This window comes from Mixophyes fleayi, chromosome 12, assembly GCF_038048845.1.
Source record: "Mixophyes fleayi isolate aMixFle1 chromosome 12, aMixFle1.hap1, whole genome shotgun sequence".
Lineage (NCBI taxonomy): Eukaryota > Metazoa > Chordata > Amphibia > Anura > Limnodynastidae > Mixophyes > Mixophyes fleayi.
The window spans coordinates 73,441,143-73,464,165 of NC_134413.1; the positions used below are offsets into that span (position 1 = coordinate 73,441,143).

General features: G+C 42.5%; 1 protein-coding gene across 2 annotated transcripts in view; it reads left to right on the forward strand.

Moving 5' to 3' along the window:
- Positions 1-22,647, forward strand: part of INSRR (insulin receptor related receptor) — a 48,312-nt gene extending 25,665 nt beyond the window's left edge. The window contains exons 9-22 of one of the 2 annotated variants that reach the window (XM_075193283.1): positions 516-683; positions 2,595-2,775; positions 5,034-5,075; positions 6,829-7,100; positions 7,499-7,635; positions 7,827-7,995; positions 9,089-9,197; positions 12,225-12,295; positions 14,647-14,876; positions 15,319-15,429; positions 16,280-16,439; positions 16,944-17,073; positions 18,629-18,763; positions 20,548-22,647. In XM_075193283.1, the coding sequence (XP_075049384.1) occupies positions 516-683; positions 2,595-2,775; positions 5,034-5,075; positions 6,829-7,100; positions 7,499-7,635; positions 7,827-7,995; positions 9,089-9,197; positions 12,225-12,295; positions 14,647-14,876; positions 15,319-15,429; positions 16,280-16,439; positions 16,944-17,073; positions 18,629-18,763; positions 20,548-20,887 (2,255 nt within the window). In that variant the 3' untranslated portion in view covers positions 20,888-22,647. The remainder of the gene's footprint in view (positions 1-515; positions 684-2,594; positions 2,776-5,033; positions 5,076-6,828; positions 7,101-7,498; positions 7,636-7,826; positions 7,996-9,088; positions 9,198-12,224; positions 12,296-14,646; positions 14,877-15,318; positions 15,430-16,279; positions 16,440-16,943; positions 17,074-18,628; positions 18,764-20,547) is intronic. The other variant, XM_075193284.1, reaches the window with a different exon arrangement.
- The last annotated feature ends 376 nt before the right edge of the window (positions 22,648-23,023 follow it).

The following is a 23,023-nucleotide window of genomic DNA, read 5'->3' on the forward strand; positions in this document are numbered from 1 at the left end:
AACGATCATTAAGCACTCGTGATCCATCTATCATTTTAGTATATAAGCTCTCAATAAACACGAGCTACCCACCCAACACTTGCAAGTTCACCGAGTTTTAGATTGTTGAATGATGCACTGCCTAAATTAACTTTGTGAAGGTTGGAGAATCCCACTCATGTTAACATTTGTTCAGATATAAAAGAGTAAAGCTTTGTAGAGGTTGGAAGACCTTGAAAGATATGTCTGCATTGGGACAACCCCCTCAAGCACCTTTTCATCGGAGTGTAAGATATGCAGGAGCCACGGCGTGTTTGCGGCGCAAAGTACACACCATACGCGCCATCCTAGATGCGTTAATAGTTAGGATGTGTTAGTTCACCATGTCTGGCAGCTCTCTCCTAGGTATACAGTTAGAAGCTCCAGACGGGAAGACTACAGGTAACAGTTGAGGTAATGGTTCAATGGTCGTAGCTAACGAACTTGGTTAACTCGAACATACACTGAATTTTTTTTTACTTATTTTTGTGCCGTAGCCCCGACTGTTCCTCAAGACGTTATGATCATGTCAAACTCCTCCTCACACCTAATCGTCCGCTGGAAGCCGCCGACTCAACGCAACGGGAACATCAGTTACTACTTGGTGCTCTGGCAGCAGATCGTGGAAGATCAGGCTCTCTACAGCAATGACTACTGCACCAAAGGCAAGCTTGGGCATTATCTGGGTCTGGTAGTATGGCATCAAACTACTGGTGGATCTCAAGGGGTGGCCTGTTTTTTGTTTACGGTGTGGGAATCATATTCTTGCGTTTTACTCCTGTGGGAAGCAACGCTCCAAAAAAGGGTCCTCATGCTGTTTACGTTGGGATATTGCGTTCCTGGTTTATGAGGCTGTTGGGTATTACCAATTATTATTAATGGATTTTGTTAATTTGTACAAGTAACTAGCTACGCTTGCACACCGATAAAGAAAAAAATAACTTTTAGTCAACAGTGACGTAATTACAGGAAATATGTTTAGAAACTTTCACAGGTGCTAAATAAATTAAGGGCCCTGGTTTAAATACCAGGTTAGAGGTTTGAACTTATTTTCAATAGAGGTAAGTTACACGTATCTGTGCGTTTTATATTGAGTGGGGGTAGGAACGGGAGGACGTCATTCAGTTCAAATGAATGGGGCAACTTATTAAAGATCTGCAACACGGGGTGGGTACTTGGTAAAGAGAAGGCGGTAGAGGTTTCCTACGTTGGCAAACCACCAGATAGACAGCCATGAACCGTTTAATGTACAAATTGGGTGACTGTTTCATTTCAGATTGATACCTACTCATCTAGCATAATGTGTAGAGAGCGTGTTTAATGCATAATTACCAGTTCTATATCCCATCTAGGCTTCCATATGCCATGCTTCTAAGTAGATAAGGAAGAAACAACCCACAGACAACATCTACATTAATAATGTAGATAATTATTACAGTAATAATTGTGAAGCCAATTTGGCTCATGTAACAATCAAGACCTCTTCAAGGTGTGACTCTTGTATTTTTACTTCAAATAAATAAATAAATAAAGCGTATATATGGTTGAGGAGGTCCGTATAAAATACCTCCTAATTGGAAGGAAAGGTGACCACTACGAAGGTTCTGATCTGTCTGTGCACTTAGTGACTTCTGGAATCGTGACTGCAAACGGCGACTATTAAAGCCAGACCTGGGGCAAACTTATCATGTGGCCGTTGGAATGGAAAAATCCTATTCCAAGATAACATTTTACTTCTGTAATGTGATTAAAAGTATTGCCTTGTAGCCGGGACATGTAGGGGAAAGATATAAAAATACCAAACTCATGTTCTACATAAATCTAAGTAGAACTGTAAAGTAAAACTTAGTGTGTAAATTGTAATCTAAACAACCTATTGGTGGAAGTGTAGATCACATTAATACAATAAAATTTGTAAACAAGATTTTTTTTTTTTTTTTTGTATGTATATATATTTTGTGGGGCTAATCAGAGCCTTACTTTACGGTAACTAAATAGTTTAGCAAGGCCAATATAAAGGCTAGTTGAATACATGGCTGTATAGGCAAGAGAATTACAGCAGGGCAATGGCTTTAAATCCACTTTACAGACCTTCCATAAGGCTTAGTCTGTCCAGGAAAGACAGAAGGTCATCAATACTTAAAGCTTAGAGCAGTGGTGGACAACAAGTGGCTGACGGGTCGCCTACGGCCCACCAAGCCTTTGCATGTAACCCCCTCCTAGCCTTCCTGTGCACAGTGCTAGGAGGTCACGCAGCACAACCGGAGGATGAGGGAGGGCTCTCCCTCCTTCCGCTGTGCCTCCCCTTTTGAAGGCTGGAGGGCAGCTCATGCGGCACTACAGCTACTTCATGTTGCCTATCACTAGCTTAGAGGGCCCGTGAGAAGGAGGATGGAGACCTAAGGACATAACCAAAAACATTTAAGTACATTAGAAGTTTTCACTATGCTCTAGGATTCCTGTATCTGAGATGCTTTTGTTGAAATGTCGTTTGGAGAATTATGTTCTAGGCCGACGCAAATTCACCTACACTTATCCCGCATGTTCTTGTTGCTCCGTCTTTTGTTTTCACGCAGGTCTGAAGTTGCCCACCAGCAGTGCCGATACCAGGTTCGATAACGATGATGAAGACAATCTGGATTCTGAGGAAAAGTGCTGCCCGTGTCAAAAAAATGGTGGCCAACTTCTACATCTGGACGAAGAGACGTTTCAGAAGAAATTTGAGAACTTTCTACGGAACACCATCTTCATACCAAAGTAAGTGTGCAGCTGTCCCTTTTGACATAGACTAACCATATCCGATTGTCTCCTCCATCCAAACTAAATGAGAATGCTACAATAACAGAATTCAAAGGCTTCTGCCACATGAGCTGTTTTTCACGAAGCAGGAAAATAATTTACAGTGGGGGGGGGAATCTTTTTACTAGCTCTATATAATATCTAGATGGATTCCAAGCAACACTTTAATTCCTTACTTCACAGTTGCAGGAGAAGTCACATACACTTTTATGAAGCACTTGTTTGCTTCAGCTGTTTTCCTGCATGCGGAGTGCAGCTTCTTAAAACAGGATATTGTCTTGTGTAACACCTTTTTAAGAAAAACCTATTCAGAAAAACATGTTGAAGGAAAACAAGCAGGGCAGCACAGTGGCGTAGTGGTTAGCACTTCTGCCTCACAGCACTGGGGTCATGAGTTTGATTCCCGACCATGGCCTTATCTGTGTGGAGTTTGTATGTTCTCCCTGTGTTTGCGTGGGTTTCCTCCGGGTGCTCCGGTTTTCTCCCACACTCCAAAAACATACTAGTAGGTTAATTTGTATGTGTAAAGTAAGAATTGGAGAGTTAGCGCAGGGGAGTTAAGACTCCCGTGAAATGAAAGTGAAAATCAATAAATTTTGCTTTTAAATCCGTTTTGGTCATCATCTATATAACGCCACTAATTCCGCAGCGCTGTACAGAGAATTCGCTCACATCAGTCCCTGCCCATTGGAGCTTACAGTCTAAATGCCCTAACATATAAACACACACAGGTAGAGAGAATAAGGGCAATTTAATAGCAGCCAATTAACCTACTAATATGTTTTTCGCGTTTGGGAGGAAACCGGAGCAAACCCACACAAACACAGGGTTCGGAATCGAACTCATGACCCCAGTGCTGTGAAGCAGAAGTGCTAACCACTAAGCCGCCGTGTTGCCCAGTCTTCCAAGTAGGGCTAGTCATTCTTTTTTTTTTTTTTTTTTTTCCTTTTTGGGGCTGTTATAGGTACATGCATTTAAATTATATTAACATATAAAGGAAAATGATCATGAAATTTAAAGATAATTTTGGATAATGATAAACTCGTACCTCCTAACATTCCTAATTTAATTTGAGAGGCATTGTCTGTTTGCTGCTTGTCTGCAGGGCAATTGAATTGTTTGTAGGTGAGGGGAGGACAATACAGGGCAACCTATCGCTTTGAAAGTCTCCTGAGTTAGCAACAGGTTAGTAAAATAATCAGTTTACCCAAACCGCACAACTTTTGGGAATCTGGCATCGTAAGATGGGGTGTGGCACAGTGGGGTTGTTGCCACGCCCCATTGTGACATAGTTACTCCCCCACGTGACATGGCCACACCCCAGCATGGTGTGACCACGCCTCCTGTGCTGATGCGGAATCCCAAATGTTGAGGGTATGGGTAAACTGATTATTTTAGTAACTTGTGGTGGGGAAAAAAAAAATGACCAAGAGGCTACAAGACATAACTTTTCCTTTACTTGTTCTTGTATCGGGCTACATTTGGCAGAGTCAGGTTTTGTTTGTTGTTCCCTGAAGGTACTCTGGTGATCGTGAGACTGGCCAGCGAAGAAAATATCCAGAGATCTGGAAAAATAAATAAAACTCCACCCTTTTGGTCCATATATGGTATTACCATTGTATAATCCACTAGCTACACCACATCTTGGATAGAGGGTAGTGATTGGGCGTCTAATTCACCTGTTCTTCTTACATTTAGAGTTCAGAGGCAGGCAAAATCGTTAATAAATGGAAGGGTGAACTATAAACTTGGGTTAGTAAAACAAAGTTTTTAAACTTTTCCGCGTCTCCGCAGCAGATATGGATCTGCTTATATAACAGAGTTGGATGTGTAGCCGTTGTCAAACCTCCCTTTATGCTGCACTACCGCCTGCATGAAGGATTTTACTAAGGTTCCTCTACCGATAACCGGCGCTCTGGGACTGTTGCATGCAGCCGTTTCCCTGGGACTCCTCCTTGATGCATCTTAGCTGAATTCTCTAGCGCTCAAGTTGATAGGTTAGAAGCCACTCAGATATGGGGGGGAGGGTTTTACTACGAGGGGTAGCAGAAAAGTTAGTAGCAATACATTTAAAAAAAATCTTGTTTCATAATACAAATTGTGTGCAGTATACATTGATCGTCAGTTGGCGCTAGTCTTGCAATGACCAAGTTATAAGGGGTGCTCAGAACCCTAAAAAATGTCTGCATGTAATATTTCACTGTATTTATTTATAGGCCTCCTTGGAAAGTGACTTTAATCGACCAGAATGATCAAAGGTGAGCTAGATCGCCTTTTTGCCAAAGTGAAATTAAACCCTTCCGCTGCGGAGAGTTGAGTGTATGCAGACTCTGGTTTGCAATTCGGTGAAGGAGATGGAGCGGCGTTCTACTGCCAACGAGGGTACAAGGCACTCGCCTATGTGTCCCAAGCTCGAGTTCAGAGTATGTTTATTGTGAAGCGGGTGACCCAATACAACGTTACTGGGTTTTACCATCAGGTGAACCTCCTGAAGGGTTAAGACCCCTGAAACGTGTCCTGAACTAGTTTGGAACACATAGGTGGGTACAGCCTACCATGATTTCCATCTACATGTTGGCGAAAACCCTTAGTTTGACTCAACCAAGTTCTTCTGTTTTGTCTCCGCTCCTTCATCGGTTGTCTCCAACTTTCTATTGGGACCTCCACTCTTCTTGTGGTCAATTAAATCTATTGTATGAGTAGATCAGCCAATCGTGCTGATGGTTTGGTCCGAAGAGGCCTTAAGCAAATGTCCTACAATGTAGCTGGTCTGCACCTCATTCACAGCTGAAATGTTTAATTAGCGTTACCGCACTCTAGATATCTTTGCTCGCTTCCTTCCTCGCCTCCGTCGTCTGCTGGTGGTATGGCTTATGTACATTATTACAGCGATTGGATGCAATCTTACTCTAAAATGGCCTTCTTTTGAGTGGAATGTAGTGGCAGGGTTACTGGAGATACAAGGGGGTAGGGGGGGGGGGGGGGGTAAGTATTTTGTAAGTGGCACTTTGCCCTGCATACCATTACCTCATACGCAAATACTTTCCAGGAAGCCAAATCTGTGACCTAATACAAATTTCAGAAGATCATTTATAACGTTACATAAATGGCTATTGTGGAATATGGTAACATTGTGAGGTTGAATAAGATCTAGTTAGCAATGCTGTAGACTGTCCTGAAGTTGACCGATTTTTGACTAGTCTTAAAAATGATCTACTAAAACCAGCTACACCCTGGTCGTTTCCCAGACATTGGTCATATGGTGCTATCTACTGAAAATGGGAAGAGATTCTCTTATCCACAGTGCTCCCTGTTAATTTAATTTAATAAAATCTTGCTTTCATTTACATAAGCCTAATTTGCCCATTTTTGGAGCATTGTACATTTCACAACCAGCAGCCAATCAGATCGCTGGAAATTTCACAGCGCTATCCAATCAGATCATAAGAAATACTCATAACACAAAGTTTAGCAGAACAGACTATGATCGAAACGGCAACAAGATAATCTACATGAATGTTCCAAACTACCACCAGAATCCGCCTTCTACAGAATCTATCTGCTAAAGTTTTGTGCTTTCAAATTGGATCTTTGCATTGATCATCCTGCATGGCTTTGCTAAGTAGTGTTGGCATGTGTAATATGTATGTATTTTTAAATGTATAGCATATGATATGTTGTGAGTGATTCTGATCTCTTGTGGATGTGGAAAATACATTGTGTAAATGCACATATGAAGGATGTCTTTGTATATTTATAGCTAGGAGCTCACTCTGCGGTCTCTGAGATGGGTGTTACACATTATTAATACACAAGTGCTGTTAAAATGTGCACTATATATATGTATGTTTTTTGCATTATAATCAAGGAGTCCTAATATCACTCCAGTGTTCATTAGGAAAATGTGTGTATTCTAGCAGTCATGGTATATAGGACAATCCACGCAATATACAGTAAGATAATCTCCCAATGAGTCTTCTATCATACTTGTGATCTCTGGAACCTCCATAGATCACCGAAGAAGCGAAGAGATGTATCCGGCATAATTGGCGATCACATGAATTTGTCATTACCCGAGGGCACCGTCAGCCACAACGTCAACAACACCGGAGCAGACTCGAAGCCGTACGCCTACAAGGACAAGATCTTCCGGGACAGAATGGTCATAGCCAACCTTCGACACTTCTCCGAGTATCGGATTGACATCCATGCTTGCAACCATGCCGCAGATGTTGTTGGGTGCAGTGCCGCAACCTTTGTGTTTGCTAGGACGATGCCAGACCGTAAGTTCTTCAACCTTTTTAAAAGTTCTATTCAAAAGCTCCGGGTCTAAGGTCCAATGTGATGATTGAGAGAGACCAAAGAACAAAACCATATCTCAAGTCTCCCTTTTCATTCAACGCTCCAATTTTAAGTCCTTAATGTCGGTATCTGGTATGATGCCGTTGGACAGATACTCATTGTGGTTCTGGCGTGCAGAAAAGGGGGAAGAAGTCATAGATTGGAGCACAAAAATTGTGAATATTAGCATGTCATGGTGAGGATTGTAATGTACCGAAGGCAGCCGAGACTGATATACTGGGAATGGAAATATTCAACATACAAAATGCTAGGGGATATTGGCGTGTACTAATGTTGGTAACTATGAAAACATATCTATCCTTTCTCTACTTCCATATAGCACATGCCGATAACATTGGTGATAATATTACCTGGGTCACCACCGGTCAGAACACCATCCTGATGAAGTGGGTGGAACCACAGAATCCCAACGGGCTGATCTTAAAGTATGAGATAAAGTACAAGCGTGAGCATGAGGTAGGTGTGAGCATGCTCTGTAGTAATGTGTTGGCTTCGCAGCAATGTTAAAGGGGTTATAACATAATTTAACTACATTTTTTTTTTTTTTTCTTTTTTTCTTCAGAATATTCCTAAATAGCATCTACATGTTTAAAAAAAAATGTAAAGCTTTGGTGTCTGCTTATGTTGTAACCGCCTATCTCTTTCAGGAAGGGCCTTCAACCGTTGTGTGTGTTTCCCGCCAACGATTCCAACGCTACAATGGCGTCCACTTTACTCTTGTGCAACCTGGGAACTATTCAGCCCGGATCAGAGCCACATCCTTGGCGGGCAACGGATCCTGGACAGAGCCCGTCGTGTTTTTTGTTCTCGGCCCTAGTAAGTTACTGCGGTGTGTACGGGAGAAAGCGCTTAACAGGGAAACGTTTGTGTCCTACAAGGAATGTAGCAAAGTATGTAAAACAGGAAATCAGGTTGGCAAAGTCTAATCCCAAGATATGGTTCAATTACTACATTAACACCAACAACAAAAACTAATACTATTGGGGCCCCCAAGTGAAAAAACTAGGAAAATAATCGTAGTACGTAAAGTGAAAGCTGATCTTTTATAAAGGTGTATTTTTGTCACTGCATTAGCAAAGGAGGAAACGATGCCGGGAAGTATGTTGTGCGGCAGTAGCCTATACATACCAATTACGTTTTACTTTTTTGAGACAGAAGGGGTGTGCACTTGTAACTAAACAAGATTAGTACAGATAAAGCCCCTGGCCTAGTGGCATACACCCATGTGTGCTGAAGGAACTAAGTTCAGTAATCAGTATTTCTTATGTTTATAAGACTTCCTCCCAATTGGTTCTTGTTTTTAAATTTATAGAACAAAATCCTAACCAGGAAATGATAGACCTATAAGCCTGATTTTAGGTGTGGGTAAATTTATTTGAAGGAAGTCTGAGTCGTGCTGTTGAGAAATGTATTGTAGAATAATATTGATAATAATAGTGTCACCATTGTTTCATGAAGGACCAGCTGCCTAACAAATATAATTTAGGTTTTATGAGGACGTAAGTTCCAAACTGGTGGTGTGATATATTTTGGATTTTGCTATTACTTTCCAAACTAAAGTGGAATACAATTGGAAGAAAACTAAGATTACAAAGGGCTTTGAAATACCAGTCGACAGAAAGCTGAGTAGGGATAATGCACCTGACGCCTACATGGTATTACCTTTGCATAAGACACTAATTAGAACTCTACTTGAGTATAGGGTACCATTTTTGGAATCTAAATGTAAGTAGAGCATAAGGTTCTGTTTTTGTTTTTTTTCTCAACCCTACGAAGTAACTATGAATTAGACAAGACCCATGCTTCCAAAAATGTTGGGGGTGTAACATCTGTAAGGAGAATTGCGATAGTACAGTATATTTGTAATATATTTTATGATGACATAATGCGGTTCTTATGTTGACCACAGCGGAGGAACAGTCGGAGAACTTTTACCTGCTGCTCAAGGTGATGCCGATTCTACTTCTGCTGATCATCGCTTGTCTGGCCGTGTTCGTCTTCTTCTACAATAAGAAGGGGTAGGTTCATTGTCTAGATACATGATGTACGCTCCTTAATAAACCGTCCCAGGTTGCCCATTTGTTCTGCACCCCACTCCCAACCCCCTGCTTGGATCTCCACCACTTCAGATCCCCTTTGTCTAACCCCCCCCCACAATGTTCCAACTGTATTAAATATATTCTTCCAGTAATTAAACATGTGGGTGGATGATTTGTTTTTGTTTTTTTCTACTGGATGGTAAAGGTTGGTAGGTTAGCAATTCTCAGGTCTATATGTCATAAATATGGACCTTCATGGGTATTGCTAGTTGTTCCCTTTGACCCATGTATAAACTCCCCCATTGTTTCTTTATAAGCCATAGCATTTTATTGATTATTTATTGGCTACGGATATTGGAAGGGTATCATTGGTCAAAGACCATGGGGTGAATGTATCAAGCTGAGAGTTTTCCGGCGGGTTTGAAAAAGTAGAGATGTTGCCTATAGCAACCAATCGGATTCTAGCTGTCATTTTGTAGAACGTACTAAATAAATGATAGCTAGAATCTGATTGGTTTTTCAAACCCGCCAAAAAACTCTCCGCTTGATACATTCACCCCATATGTTTAAAATGTCAAACAATGTTTGCGCTCCAAATATTTAGTGCCGTGGTGGAACTACCATGGGTGCGGTAGGTGTGGTGTACCGGGGCACATGGAGATAATGGGGCCTAATGCACAGGGAACTAGTGAGCTGTGGGCACTGCTTCCCCGCACCGGGAACCACAGCTCACTAGTTCCGACTCTGGTTTAGTGGGTGCAGTGTTGAAGCAAGCAGATTGTAGAGTTTATGGGGATACTTTGGATAAAATGGCAGCAGATTAAAACAAACTGTCGCATCCATAAATAATAATAATAATATTGAGTGCCTAAAAGCCAGACATTGGGTTTTTGAAAGGGAACGGGAAAAATTGTGCGTTGTGCAATAACGAAGACTATCTACAATCCCACCCCTCTTCAACTTGCGACATCCTTATACACTTGTCTGTAACGTGTTGTCTGTAACCATATTTGTTTCCTCTCAAGAATGCTACATAGCGAGTACGTGACTGTTAATGGGTCTACAATCCACCTCTGATCGTTGTTCAGGAAAAAAAATAATAAACTGATCTGTTTTTGTTGTCTGAAAATATCAGCATATAGGCTGCCAGATGAGTGGGAAGAGAAGAGAGATTTATTGTTTAATTCCAGAGCAGACTAGCGCAGGCTTGTTGTAGTCACTAACTGATTCACTGCGGACGCTCTGCTAATACTCCGTCTGTTTACTTAGTAATACAAGTAGGAAATGTTGCATCTGGGACCGACGTGCAATAAATGTATTTTTATTATATTGGCTTAAAAGATAGTCTGTGTATGTATGTGTTGATGAATTTTATGTATGTGTGTAAACCTCACCTGACGCCTGTAGCATGGCCGGGCATTGGATTGATTTGGGGGAGTCAATTGACTGTGCTTCTCATTACTCATGATTCCTAGCCAGCAGTATCTTGGAGCAGTAGAACTGGATCCTCAGGGGCAAACGCAGGATTTGTAGAGGGGGGTTCCCACACCACGCCACCAGTGGGCGTGACCAGCATGCATGGGGGCGTGGCTATAATATTAGACAATACTTGGCTGCTCTACAATTCTCCCTATCCCCATAATATACATGGGCAATGCTGCGTGCACTACTGTTAGGTGCACACAGCTCTCCCTTTTCAAGCAGAGCTGTGTGAATTGAGGGCAGGGTCCAGGCACCTCAATTATACAGTGCCCTAGACTTGGAGGGGGGTTTCCAGGCACTAGGAACCCCCCCCCCCTCGGTTTGCCTATGATCCTCTAGCCGCCTTCGGCATGTATACTGTACCAGTATACTCCTCTTTTGCTTGTTTTTATTTGTGGGGCCTATCTTTCCTTGTTTGGACAGAATTCTGTAGTTACCTTCTGACTAAACTTTAAAAATACAAGACCTCTAGGGGTAAATGTATCAGGCTGCGAGTTTCTGGCAGAAAGTGGAGCAGTTGCCTATAGCAACTAATCAGATTCTAGTTACCTTTTTATTTAGTGCATTCTATAATATGATAGCAAGAATCTGATTGGTTGCTATAGGCAACATCTCCACTTTTCAAACCTGATATTTGAATGAAGGCTCCAATGATAAATTCCTTGTTATCCAATCTGGGGGACGACGACGACTACATCCCAGCAGTAGTGTCCTTTTTAAGGACACCACCAAAGTGTCTCTAGAAGAACTTCTGTGTCATCCTGGTATATGCTTTCAGGACAGCTCTTCCCTTCAGTATTGGTCATTAAAGCGGTGGTCTTCAGAGTAGTTAGAGGGTGTGATTCTTGCATGAGGCAGTGATTATTTTCATCTCTCATGAAGACAAAACAATCCCCAGGATGGTCCCTTGCTTTTTGCCAAAGGTGGTATTTAGTTTCCGCATTAGTTAGAAGCTGGAACTGTAATTTCTTGTTGGTTGGGGTGCGCTGTTTGCACACTTATGGGCCTGAGTCATTAAGGCAGTATACTGAGCGCATCGTGCAGTTGTTCTCAGCGGCACGTAAATCATCTCTGCGTACTCCTGGAGTCGGCAAGGAGCGGATCTCAGGATACGTGTGGTGATGACTCTGGGTGTAGGATCACTCTGCTGTACTAGACCAGACACTGCAGGACACGTACAATACGTATGTGGATTATGAAATCTCAAAGGAACGCACAGAATTAAAAAATATTTAATGTTACCTGTTAATAGTCATTTATGATTAGAAATGGAAATTTTTTATAATTTTTGTTGTTGTTTTGTTGCGCACTATTACTGTTGCTACGGTAATTTCAACGCTGATTATTGCTCGCAGCTCTGTGAGCCTCTAATAGTTTTAAAAGCAGAGGTGCCCCTGAACAGCACTCTCCTTTTATGAGATAAGATTTAATTATAACCGTTTTTTTTTTTTCTCTATTAAACACATTAACATAAGGTCAAGCTATCAAAATCACATTTTTTTTTTTATCTGTTTTTATTTGCAGAAAGAACGATGGCTACCCCAATGGCACGATGTACACCTCCGTTAACCCTGAGTATTTTAGTGCCTCTGAGAGTGAGTATCAAAATATTCTTTCTGTAGTCGTAATATGGTGTGACCTGTACCCCAAAAAGTATTTGGGATGCAGGTCATACAGGCTTACAGTATTGTTACCTAGCTCCATAATGAGTGCGACCGGACCTTTAAAGACTTCTTTATGGCTGCCCTGAGTACAGATTTTGTGGATGTTCTCTGTCTTACATGTTGCTGCATTCTATCCTTATTTTTGATTACTGTGATCACGTGAAGGAAGTGTGTTCGAAAACAGACCTTACTCACAGGGCCGTCTTTCCCATAGGGCACAATGGGCAGGTGCCCGGGGGCCCTGCCCCCAGGGGGGCCCGTCGGAGGCAGGGAAAAAAAACAACAAAAAAAAAAACCTGAAAGAAGAAAATACTTACCGTGCTGTCAGCTGGCGATCCGGCTCCCTCCCTGGTCTCCTCCTCCATCGCGCTTGCAGTGCGTGTCGGGCGTGACGTCATCACGCCCGCCCGACATCCTTAGCGGAGCGCGACGGAGGAGGAGACCAGGGAGGGAGCCGGATCGCCAGTTGACAGCACGGTAAGTATTTTCTTTCTTTTTTCAGGTTTTTTTATTTTTTTTTATTTTTCCTGCCTTCGACGGGCCATATATATATATATATATATATATATATAATATATATATATATATATATATAATCATTTTTTTTTTTTTATTTTTTTTTTGTGTATATATAGGGGCCCCGGTGCACTGCTGTGCCCGGGGCCCCAAGATGTTATTAAGAGGGCCCTGCTTACTCACTGCTTGATGTATACAGATTCATATTTACATTGGAAAAAATTACATTTTAAAAGAGATTAACACCTGCAGACAGAAGTGGGCTGGCAAATTTCAGCCCAGGGGCGCACAGGCGGCCGCATCGCGTGTCATGTGATGCGGCCGCCTGTGCGCCGCTGGTAATATTACATCCACGGGGGGACCCAAACAGGGGTTAGACTGAACGGCCTGGGGGGGGCGATGCCCCCCTGCCTGCAGACATCTCCAAAATCGCAAATTTCCCCCATCTAAAATGGCAGAAAGGTGCTTGTAAAGTACAGTGGAACTGTTCAGGTCCATTGAGACATTTACAGAATGGACTCTATCAGTTGTGTGGGAGGAGCAGAGCCGTAGTGCACCTCCTAAGGTTCCTACAAGAGCAGAACATTGACTCCCTAGGAGGCCTTTGCTGGGGCCCGGCGCCTTGCTTGGGGCCCCAGGGAGGCCTTTGCTGGGGCCCGGCGCCTTGCTTGAGGCCCCTGGGAGGCCTTTGCTGGGGCCCGGCACCTTGCTTGGGGCCCCTGGGAGGCCTTTGCTGGGGCCCGGCGCCTTGCTTGGGGCCCCTGGGAGGCCTTTGCTGTGGGCCCGGCGCCTTGCTTGGGGCCCCTGGGAGGCCTTTGCTGTGGGCCCGGCGCCTTGCTTGGGGCCCCTGGGAGGCCTTTGCTGTGGGCCCGGCGCCTTGCTTGGGGCCCCTGGGAGGCCTTTGCTGTGGGCCCGGCGCCTTGCTTGGGGCCCCTGGGAGGCCTTTGCTGTGGGCCCGGCGCCTTGCTTGGGGCCCCTGGGAGGCCTTTGCTGTGGGCCCGGCGCCTTGCTTGGGGCCCCTGGGAGGCCTTTGCTGTGGGCCCGGCGCCTTGCTTGGGGCCCCTGGGAGGCCTTTGCTGGGGACCCGGCGCTTTGCTTGGGGCCCCTGGGAGGCCTTTGCTGGGGACCCGGCGCTTTGCTTGGGGCCCCTGGGAGGCCTTTGCTGGGGCCCCTGGGAGGCCTTTGCTGGGGCCCGGCGCCTTTGCTTGGGGCCCCTGGGAGGCCTTTGCTGGGGCCCGGCGCCTCGTATTACAGTTGTTATAGTGGCGACAGTGCAGGTGCCACTGCATTCAAAGATAATGGCATCTGTTCATTCTGATGCTCACCATCTGACATGACTCCTTTTGGGAACGGTGAGGAGCCAGGAGAGAGATGCTCACCATCTGACATGACTCCTTTTGGTAACGGTGAGGAGCCAGGAGAGAGATGCTCACCTCTGTTCTACCTGGGTAGGTTGATGAACATAAATAGACAATACATTTGCCAAACTCTTACTTGACATGACCTAGTATTCTAAGGCAGGACAACACCACTCCAATCTTTGAGCACACAGGGCAGATTTTTAGGATATCCCTGATTATTCGCAGGAAGTCAAACCATTTCCAAGGTCTAACGAAGCAGCTTGTTCTACAACAAAGGGGTATTCTATTCATAATAAGTGAGTTTTAGTAATGTTTTCATACAAACATGATGATGTGATTGTTTGACTATTAGAACAATAAAATCTGAATTGTATCATTACAATGTTAATGTTACTCATGTTGTAGTGTACATTCCGGATGAGTGGGAGTTTCCAAGAGAGAAAATAACTATCCTCAAAGAGCTGGGGCAAGGTTCCTTTGGCATGGTGTATGAAGGTGTCGCCAAGGACATTGATAAGGGAGAGTCTGTAACGAGAGTAGCTTTGAAGACCGTCAATGAATTGGCCAGCATGAGAGAGAGGATAGAGTTCTTGAACGAGGCCTCTGTGATGAAAGCGTTCCTCTGTCACCATGTGGTAAGTAATATGCCAAATTCTCCGTTTGTCACATTCATAATAAAAGTCCAAGGGCTAGATTTACTAAGCTGCGGGTTTGAAAAAGTGGGGATGTTGCCTATAGCAACCAATCGGCTTCTAGCTTTCATTTATTTAGTACCTTCTACAAAATGAAAGCTAGAATCTGATTGGTTGCTATAGGCAACATCCCCTCTTTTTCAAACCCGCAGCTTAGTAAATCTAGCCCCAAGTGTTCTTCTACTGGATGAGTCATTGGCTAGCTGGTGCTATGTATGAAAACTGCCCAGCAGTTAATGTTCTACTTATAAAAGTGGTATTGTTCTTAGCAACCAATCAGATTCTATTCTACTAGTTTACAAACCTATGATTGGTTGTTTTTTTCTATACTGTTAACTGTACAACGGGCTTCATAAATGTCCCCATTGTGTCTTGTCTTTGGCAGGTTCGTCTGCTAGGGGTCGTGTCACAAGGACAACCAGCTTTAGTGATCATGGAACTCATGACCAGAGGAGACCTGAAGAGCTACCTACGTTCTCTCAGAACAGAGGAGGAGGTACAGACTTTGGTATAATGTGCTAGCTTTAATAATAGAATTTTTTTTAAAAAATATTTTTCATTTCATCACTCTATCCTTGGTGCAGATTACACTGATCTAGTCCTTTTGTAGATTCCCTGGGTGGTGCAGATTACACTGATCTAGTCCTTTTTGTAGATTTCCTCCCGCAAGTACAAGACCAATGGGGATCGTTTCAGTTCTCTTTACTGATGAAAGTAAAGTGAACTGAAGCGATCGTTGGCCAGGAAATGTTTTGTAATGGATCTGTTTTTTTTTTACTTTGATTATAAACCCGTCTCTCTGTCCCTGCCATTACTGTCCTTCTTGCATGTTTCAGCAGTGCTCCTCACAGTGACTAGGAGACCATAGCCCTGGGATACAACACAGCCCCGCTGTCCACTCTGCATTCTTTACAATTGTATCTACTGAGCAGTGTTGTTGTTTCCCATAGCAACATGACACAGCTTAGAGTAGAAGTGCAGCAGTCAATGTACATTTGAATCTACCCATTATTTGGCAACTTTTTGGGTACAATATCCCATACCTGTACAGTAATTACACTAGAAGGGGTGGATGGGACAGCCATGGGGTCCCCCTATCTGTCTGGGTCATCTATCATTCTTTCAATGCACCACTATGAGCTGATTATATGACTAATCATGCAGGATGTTTCTAAACCATTCTATTTACCCATTTTAAAAGAATTATAACCTATATTTTCTAGAAACTATTTCATCTCTTAAAATACAGACATTTATTTTCAGCTGCAGGTTTTTTTTCCCTCCAAAAATTGAATTTTGGTTATCGTAATTGAGGTAATTCTAACCATTTCTCTCCTGCACATCAGAACAACCATAACGCTACGCCACCGTCGCTGAAGGAAATGATTCAGATGGCGGGGGAAATAGCCGACGGGATGGCTTATCTGAGTGCCAAAAAATTTGTACACCGGGATTTGGCGGCCCGTAACTGCATGGTGTCCGAGGATCTTACTGTAAAGATCGGTGGTAGGTTGACTGGAATAGAGAGGTTTCTCGTTTGTCTTAAGTAGTACTGAGCGACTTTTTTTTTTTTTTTCCAAAATACAAAGTGTGTGAGCCAGAATTTGCCATCAAGGCCAAGTTACAGATGGAGTAGCCTTCAGTGCTCTCCTTGTTGTGTATCACAGTGCGGATGATGTCACTTAGCCAGTCCCCATACAGTGACATCCATATTAACATTACTGTTGTTTTACATGGATATTAAGCATATCAGATTTCTTTGAACATGCACCCAGATTGCCTTTTGTGTGACCTCTGACCTCCATTTTTTTTTTCCCCCTTCACATGTGAAGTGTATTATTTCAAAGAAATGCCGTAAGTCATAATTAAGGGCTGCAGTCAAACCACGTTTTTCTGAGTCTATCTAAGACGAGCCCTAGGGAGAGGCAGATCGGTATAAATGTGACCAGGTGGAGCCGGAATGTTCAGGTCACCGATAGAACCTCGGCTGATTCCATGTTTTTCTTGCAGACTTTGGCATGACTAGGGATATTTATGAAACGGATTACTACCGGAAAGGCGGCAAGTCGCTACTTCCCGTACGATGGATGTCTCCGGAGTCTCTAAAAGACGGAATCTTTACCCCCTACTCAGACGTTTGGTGCGTATCTCCGGATGCTAGGCTTGGGGTGGTTACATAGGTTATTCATCTTTGGGCGGGAGGCATATTCAATTAGCCGTTAAGTGCCGCTGGACATCGCCTCGTTGCGCACATTACCGGCTAATACGATGAAGAAATCGACGCACGTTTTCCATCCATTCTCTATTGGACGCAAGGGAAAATTAGCGGGTATTTTCGTAAAAACTCTGACGTCGCACTACTTTCAATACAAGAAGTTTTGTTTGTTTTTTATTTTAACCCATTTTGTTTCCTTATATATTTGATCCTATTGTCTATCCTACTATTTCACACTAGGCTTTGTGTGTGTATATGTATGTGTGTGTGTGTGTATATATATACATATATATGTGTATGTATATATGTATATTTAGTGTTTTTGGGATTAAAATACATTTTAAATACCTACTAATGAACATCACCCTTTAATAGTGATTAGTATCTATATTCTCTTTCTCTCTGTTTGAGAATAAGTTTGAAAGTGTGTGAGTCAGGGAGCACTTTCAGTTTTCTTTTAATCACTATGTAGGACAGCACGGCAGCTCAGTGGTTAGCACTTTTGCCTCACAGCACTGGGGTCATGAGTTCGATTCCCGACCATGGCCTTATCTGTGTGGAGTTTGTATGTTCTCCCCGTGTTTGCGTGAGTTTCCTCCAGGTGCTCCGGTTTTCTCTCACACTCCAAAAACATACTAGTAGGTTAATTGGCTGCTAACAAATTGACCCTAGTCTGTGTGTGTGTGTGTGTGTTAGGGAATTTAGACTGTAAGCCCCAATGGGGCAGGGACTGATGTGAATGAGTTCTCTGTACAGCGCTGCAGAATTAGTGGCGCTATTTAAATAAATGATGATGTAGCTGCCCATCTTTTTTTAAATGCCAAAACCAGGAAAGTTTGGGATTTGCTTAGTTTAAAAAAAGCCACCCCATGTGTAATTTTGGGTGCCAACGGCAATTTTAAGTGGATTCTGTTAATCTTGGGGTATCAGGAATTTGCCATCAAAGCTCTTTAGCTTCAGATAATTCAGAGATGGGTACTGACTTTAAAAGGGCATACCTTGGTGCCCCATAAATGTGTGTTGGTCTGTGTCTGAAGGGAGACTCTCAAGTCTCTTATAACCTACTTCCACTTTAGGTGTGATTAGACATTGATACTTGACAGCTGGCTGTGAGAGGACAGTGGGTGTGGGCTGAGGGTGATGATTGACAGCTGGCTGTGAGAGGACAGTGGGTGTGGGCTGAGGGTGATGATTGACAGCTGGCTGTGAGAGGACAGTGGGTGTGGGCTGAGGGTGATGATTGACAGCTGGCTGTGAGAGGACAGTGGGTGTGGGCTGAGGGTGATGATTGACAGCTGGCTGTGAGAGGACAGTGGGTGTGGGCTGAGGGTGATGATTGACAGCTGACAATCCAAAACGGTCAGTTTTATTTTTATTTTTTTCTCCAATTCCTTTTGATTTGCAAAAATATAAACCGCGATTAAATCCACTCCTAGACTAGATACAGTACTGTTATGTTACTTACATTATCTCTCCACAGGTCCTTTGGGGTGGTCATGTGGGAAATCGCCACTTTAGCAGAGCAGCCCTATCAAGGCATGGCCAACGAGCAGGTCCTTCACTTTGTCATGGACAATGGGATTCTGGAGAAGCCCGAAAATTGTCCCGATAGACTGTGAGTATTTTACTTGACGGGCATTTTTGATACCCACAGATTACTTTTAGTTTATTGGCTTGTATGTGCCCTCCTGCATCTATGTGCCACCTTTTACTATATGCAATGTTTTTTCTTTCTGCATTCAGTCTGAAAAGCACAGACTGAAAAGCACAGTGTGCTTTTCAGTCTGACATTGATATCGTCCAACAGAGATGTTCATTTCCATTGTGGAATATGACGCCACACAGCTGTTCTTTCTGCATTGTTTACAATTGTATCTAGGGAGTATTGTCCTTTTCCTTACCGGAAAGGTTAATGACCATGAATTACCTGCAGTTGTTGTTTGGAGAAGGGGATCTCCATCACAGATGTCTAGAGTAATTGTGCATAGAATTTGTAGTCATGTGATACAATTTTAAAGGGGAACAATCGCCAAGCTTAAACTAAAATATGCCTTGTGCATTAAGTGGATAATTTTTTTTAAAACTTGCATTTTATTAAAATTATCAAGTATTTAAAAAGATCCTGGTTGTTTTTTAAAAAAAACCTTTTTAAACTCCATATAATATTCCCAGCGTACAACCCCCTTAAATGCTTTTATAAAAACCAATATTCTGGGAACCATTTGTGTATTAAAAGGTAATTTTAATAAGTTCAATTAATAGCATAAAAATGAGAAGTGACTTCCAATAAAACCGGCTGAAATATGTCCTCAAAAGGTGTTGGCACAGATATGGTTTCTCGCTTGCTTAAGTGGATCAATCTGAAACAAGTAGACGCGTAATCAACATGACTCCACAGTATAACTGAACTCTATGAAATAGTGATCGATATTAACACACCTGTATAAATGATATAGATAATCCACTCCTCTATGCTGAGCCTAGTGTCTATCCTGCACCTCTGTGTATGAATCTGCTTTGTGAAACATATATAGTGAGTGCACCAGAAAGTTTTAAATGATTACATTTTTATTTTTTTAATTGTCTTTTTTTATTGTCTTTTCTTTTTTTTTTTTTATGTTTTAATAAACCAAAATGCTGGAATAAAATCCGTGGACCACAGTGTAAGGGCATAATTGTGCAAGACTTTGGTTGTAACCAGTGCTTTTTTTTTGTAAGAAAAAAAGGTATCGAAACTCGCCTCTTTCTGCCCCCCTCGTTTTTCTGTAGCCGCCTCTTTCTGCCCCCCTCGTTTTTCTGTAGCCGCCTCTTTCTGCCCCCCTCGTTTTTCTGTAGCCGCCTCTTTCTGCCCCCCTCGTTTTTCTGTAGCCGCCTCTTTCTGCCCCCCTCGTTTTTCTGTAGCCGCCTCTTTCTGCCCCCCTCGTTTTTCTGTAGCCGCCTCTTTCTGCCCCCCTCGTTTTTCTGTAGCCGCCTTTTTCTGTAGCCCCCTCTTTCTGTAGCCCCCCCTTGTTTTTCTGTAGCCCCCTCTTTCTGTAGTCTGTACTTGCCTTCTGTTCTTCTTTTCTTACTTCTCGGCTTGATCGCAGCTCCTCTCTCTGGCAGCGTTGTGACGTCACAACGCTGCTGTAGCTGGAAGCAGGACACACAGTAAGATATTGCACTGGGCTGTAGCAGCAACGCAGAAAGAAAAAAAAAGTGTTGAAATTAATTAAACTTTGAAAACCCATAGAAAAAAGGTGCCGGAACGCCGTTCTGAGCCTTCAATGACAAAAAAAAAAAGCTTCTGGTTGTAAGTATAGTAGTTCGCATTTGGTATGAGGTGTCTGGTACAGTAATCATGTTTAATTGTAGGAACAGTGCTATAGTTTTAACTTTTTTTTGTTTTTGCTCTATCTTCAGCCATGAATTGATGCACTGGTGTTGGCAGAAAAATCCCAAAAAACGACCGTCGTTCATTCAGATCTTGGAGAGTATTAAAGAGGAGCTGAAGCCCAGTTTTCAGCAGGTCTCCTTCTTCCACACCAGCCACCATAAGCGAAGGGGGTCTACCGACATGTCCGACACCGGACCGGACCAACCTCAGAAGACTCCTTTGGAGCACTCTCCCGCTCCTTCTTTCATCAACTTTTCTTCTTTGTGCGCGGTTCAGAAAGACAATGCCTTAAATGCCATAAACGGCAAAGGAAACGCTAACGTAAAAAAGAACGTTTATCACATGAACGGGATTGCGAAGCACTGAAAAGGCTGCTATTTAAGGCCTGTATGCAACCCCATATAGGACTCTAGCTGTGTCTCGACGGAAAAAACCAAAAGGCATGGAATGGCATCCAATCACAGAAGTCTTCTTACGGTCAAGTGATGAACTGATGAAACAAGTCTAGACGCGCATACCTTTAAATTAAGTCCAAAAACATGCCTGCCAAGTGGAATCTTTAGCAGGCGTTTGAAGGACTCGTTGGAGATCAGAATAAAATTGCCCAATGGACTTGTTGGGTTGATCTGAGAAGTGTGATGTTTAACTTTTTAAATGTGTTGTTTTTTTTTTTAATGTCAAATGGACACTATAGGGGGAATTAAATTGGCCGCGTTACGGGTAAAAGTAATGCTGACTGCGCATAATCACCATAATTACAGTAATGCGCTTAATTACCGTTAATACGTTCGTTTCCAAGCCGGCTTTAGCTCCCTGAGCTGCGAGCAGAAAGCCAGAGTTAAAGCTACCGTAGTAACGGTAATAGTTAACGCAGCGCTAATTCGGGGGGGGGGGGGGGGGAATTGAATTCCCCCGTATTTGGGTGCTAGATTTGTATTATTAAAGGTGTTGTCTCTAGAAGATAGTAGAACATAGAAGAAAAAGGTAAGGGCACCGTTTTACTTTGTACTAAATTATAGCTATATTGTAAATAAAGTTAAGTTACATCTGGCAAAAATCAATCAATGCTTGCAGAATTCATAACAAAGAGCTGGGTTGTCAGATCTTTTGAGGACAGACAAGTGCAGAGATCAGTTTGTAGCTTAGGGGGTGTCCTAGTTTTTTTTTTTTTTTTATTAATTTGAATATTTTAATGTTTGTTATATCTGAATGAACACATTTGTGTAAGGAATATATTGTCTCATTAGCTCATAATGTTTTTTGAAAGAAACCGTTATTTTAGAAAAGAGCCCCAAGGTGCAGTAGATATCAACCTTCCTTAGAAAGCACTTTCAAGCAACTTGGTGACTTACCGGAGTTTTTCAAGAAAGGCCAGAACTGTGATTTCAAGGTAAATTAATTCCTGTAAACTCATACCAAGATACATTTTTCCCAGCACTTAGAAAGGTCAGATAACTTGATAACGGATAAATATATAGTTGAAATTTAAACAATTTTAGAGTCTACTTTTTGAAGCGTTGTAAAATGACGTTTGATGGAACCCTCAAATTTTGCATTTAATCGTCTGTTCTAGTCAGTCCCTAGCAGTATGTGGTTTCAGATAAGTGTCATGCTAATGTGGCTTCTTTCGAAATGACCAACCAGTCATATGCCCCATTTGAAGCTCGTGTAACATACAGTGTTTAGGACTGAAGCTTAGAAGTCATTCTTCACCCCAGATATTACCCAGCAAGGTCAAACAAGTTGTCCTCTAACTTGAAAACTGTTTTAGTGCACTTTAATGACTTTACAGGTCCGTAAGCTAACCTTGATGACCATCGGATTTCTGAACTATGACCCATGCCAGTTTTTCTGTTTTCTGTGGTGCCTTAATCCTTTCTCAAAATGCGTCTGTCCAACAGGACACGTTGACCAAGAGTGATGTCTATGCGGATGACGTTTCGGTAAACGGCAACATTGTCCACTGTCCTAAATATTAACAAAGCCGGTCACCTTAATTTTTCTTCCCCGCACCACCAATAAACTAGTTTAATTACACGTGTGTAAGGCAAGGTTGTGTGTGTTGTTTTTTCCAATGCTGTTTTATGTTTTTGTTTTTATTAAAATCAAGAATGTGTAAAATTTTATTTGTGTGGTTGTTTTTCTCTTCTAATTTTAGTTTCCGAGGCCTACGTCTGTTCATGAGTGTCAATGAAAGCATTTGATTGTGGAAATGTATTTCCACTTATACAGTTTCTCCTATTATTGCCATCAATGTTTAATGGACAGCCGAGAAAGATTTGTCTTGAAATGACGTGCCAGAAATGTATGTTTTTGCTTTGTACATAAAATAACCAAACCACTAACCAAATGTAAAATTGGTCTTTTAAGATTAAACCTACATTTTCCATCTCGCCACCTTGACGCGGTCAAAGCACGCGCCGGACACTGAGCGTCTGAAATGTGTAATCACGGTTTAAACTCCTTGGTATGTTCAAGCAGCGTTCACGCATGACCTGCTGG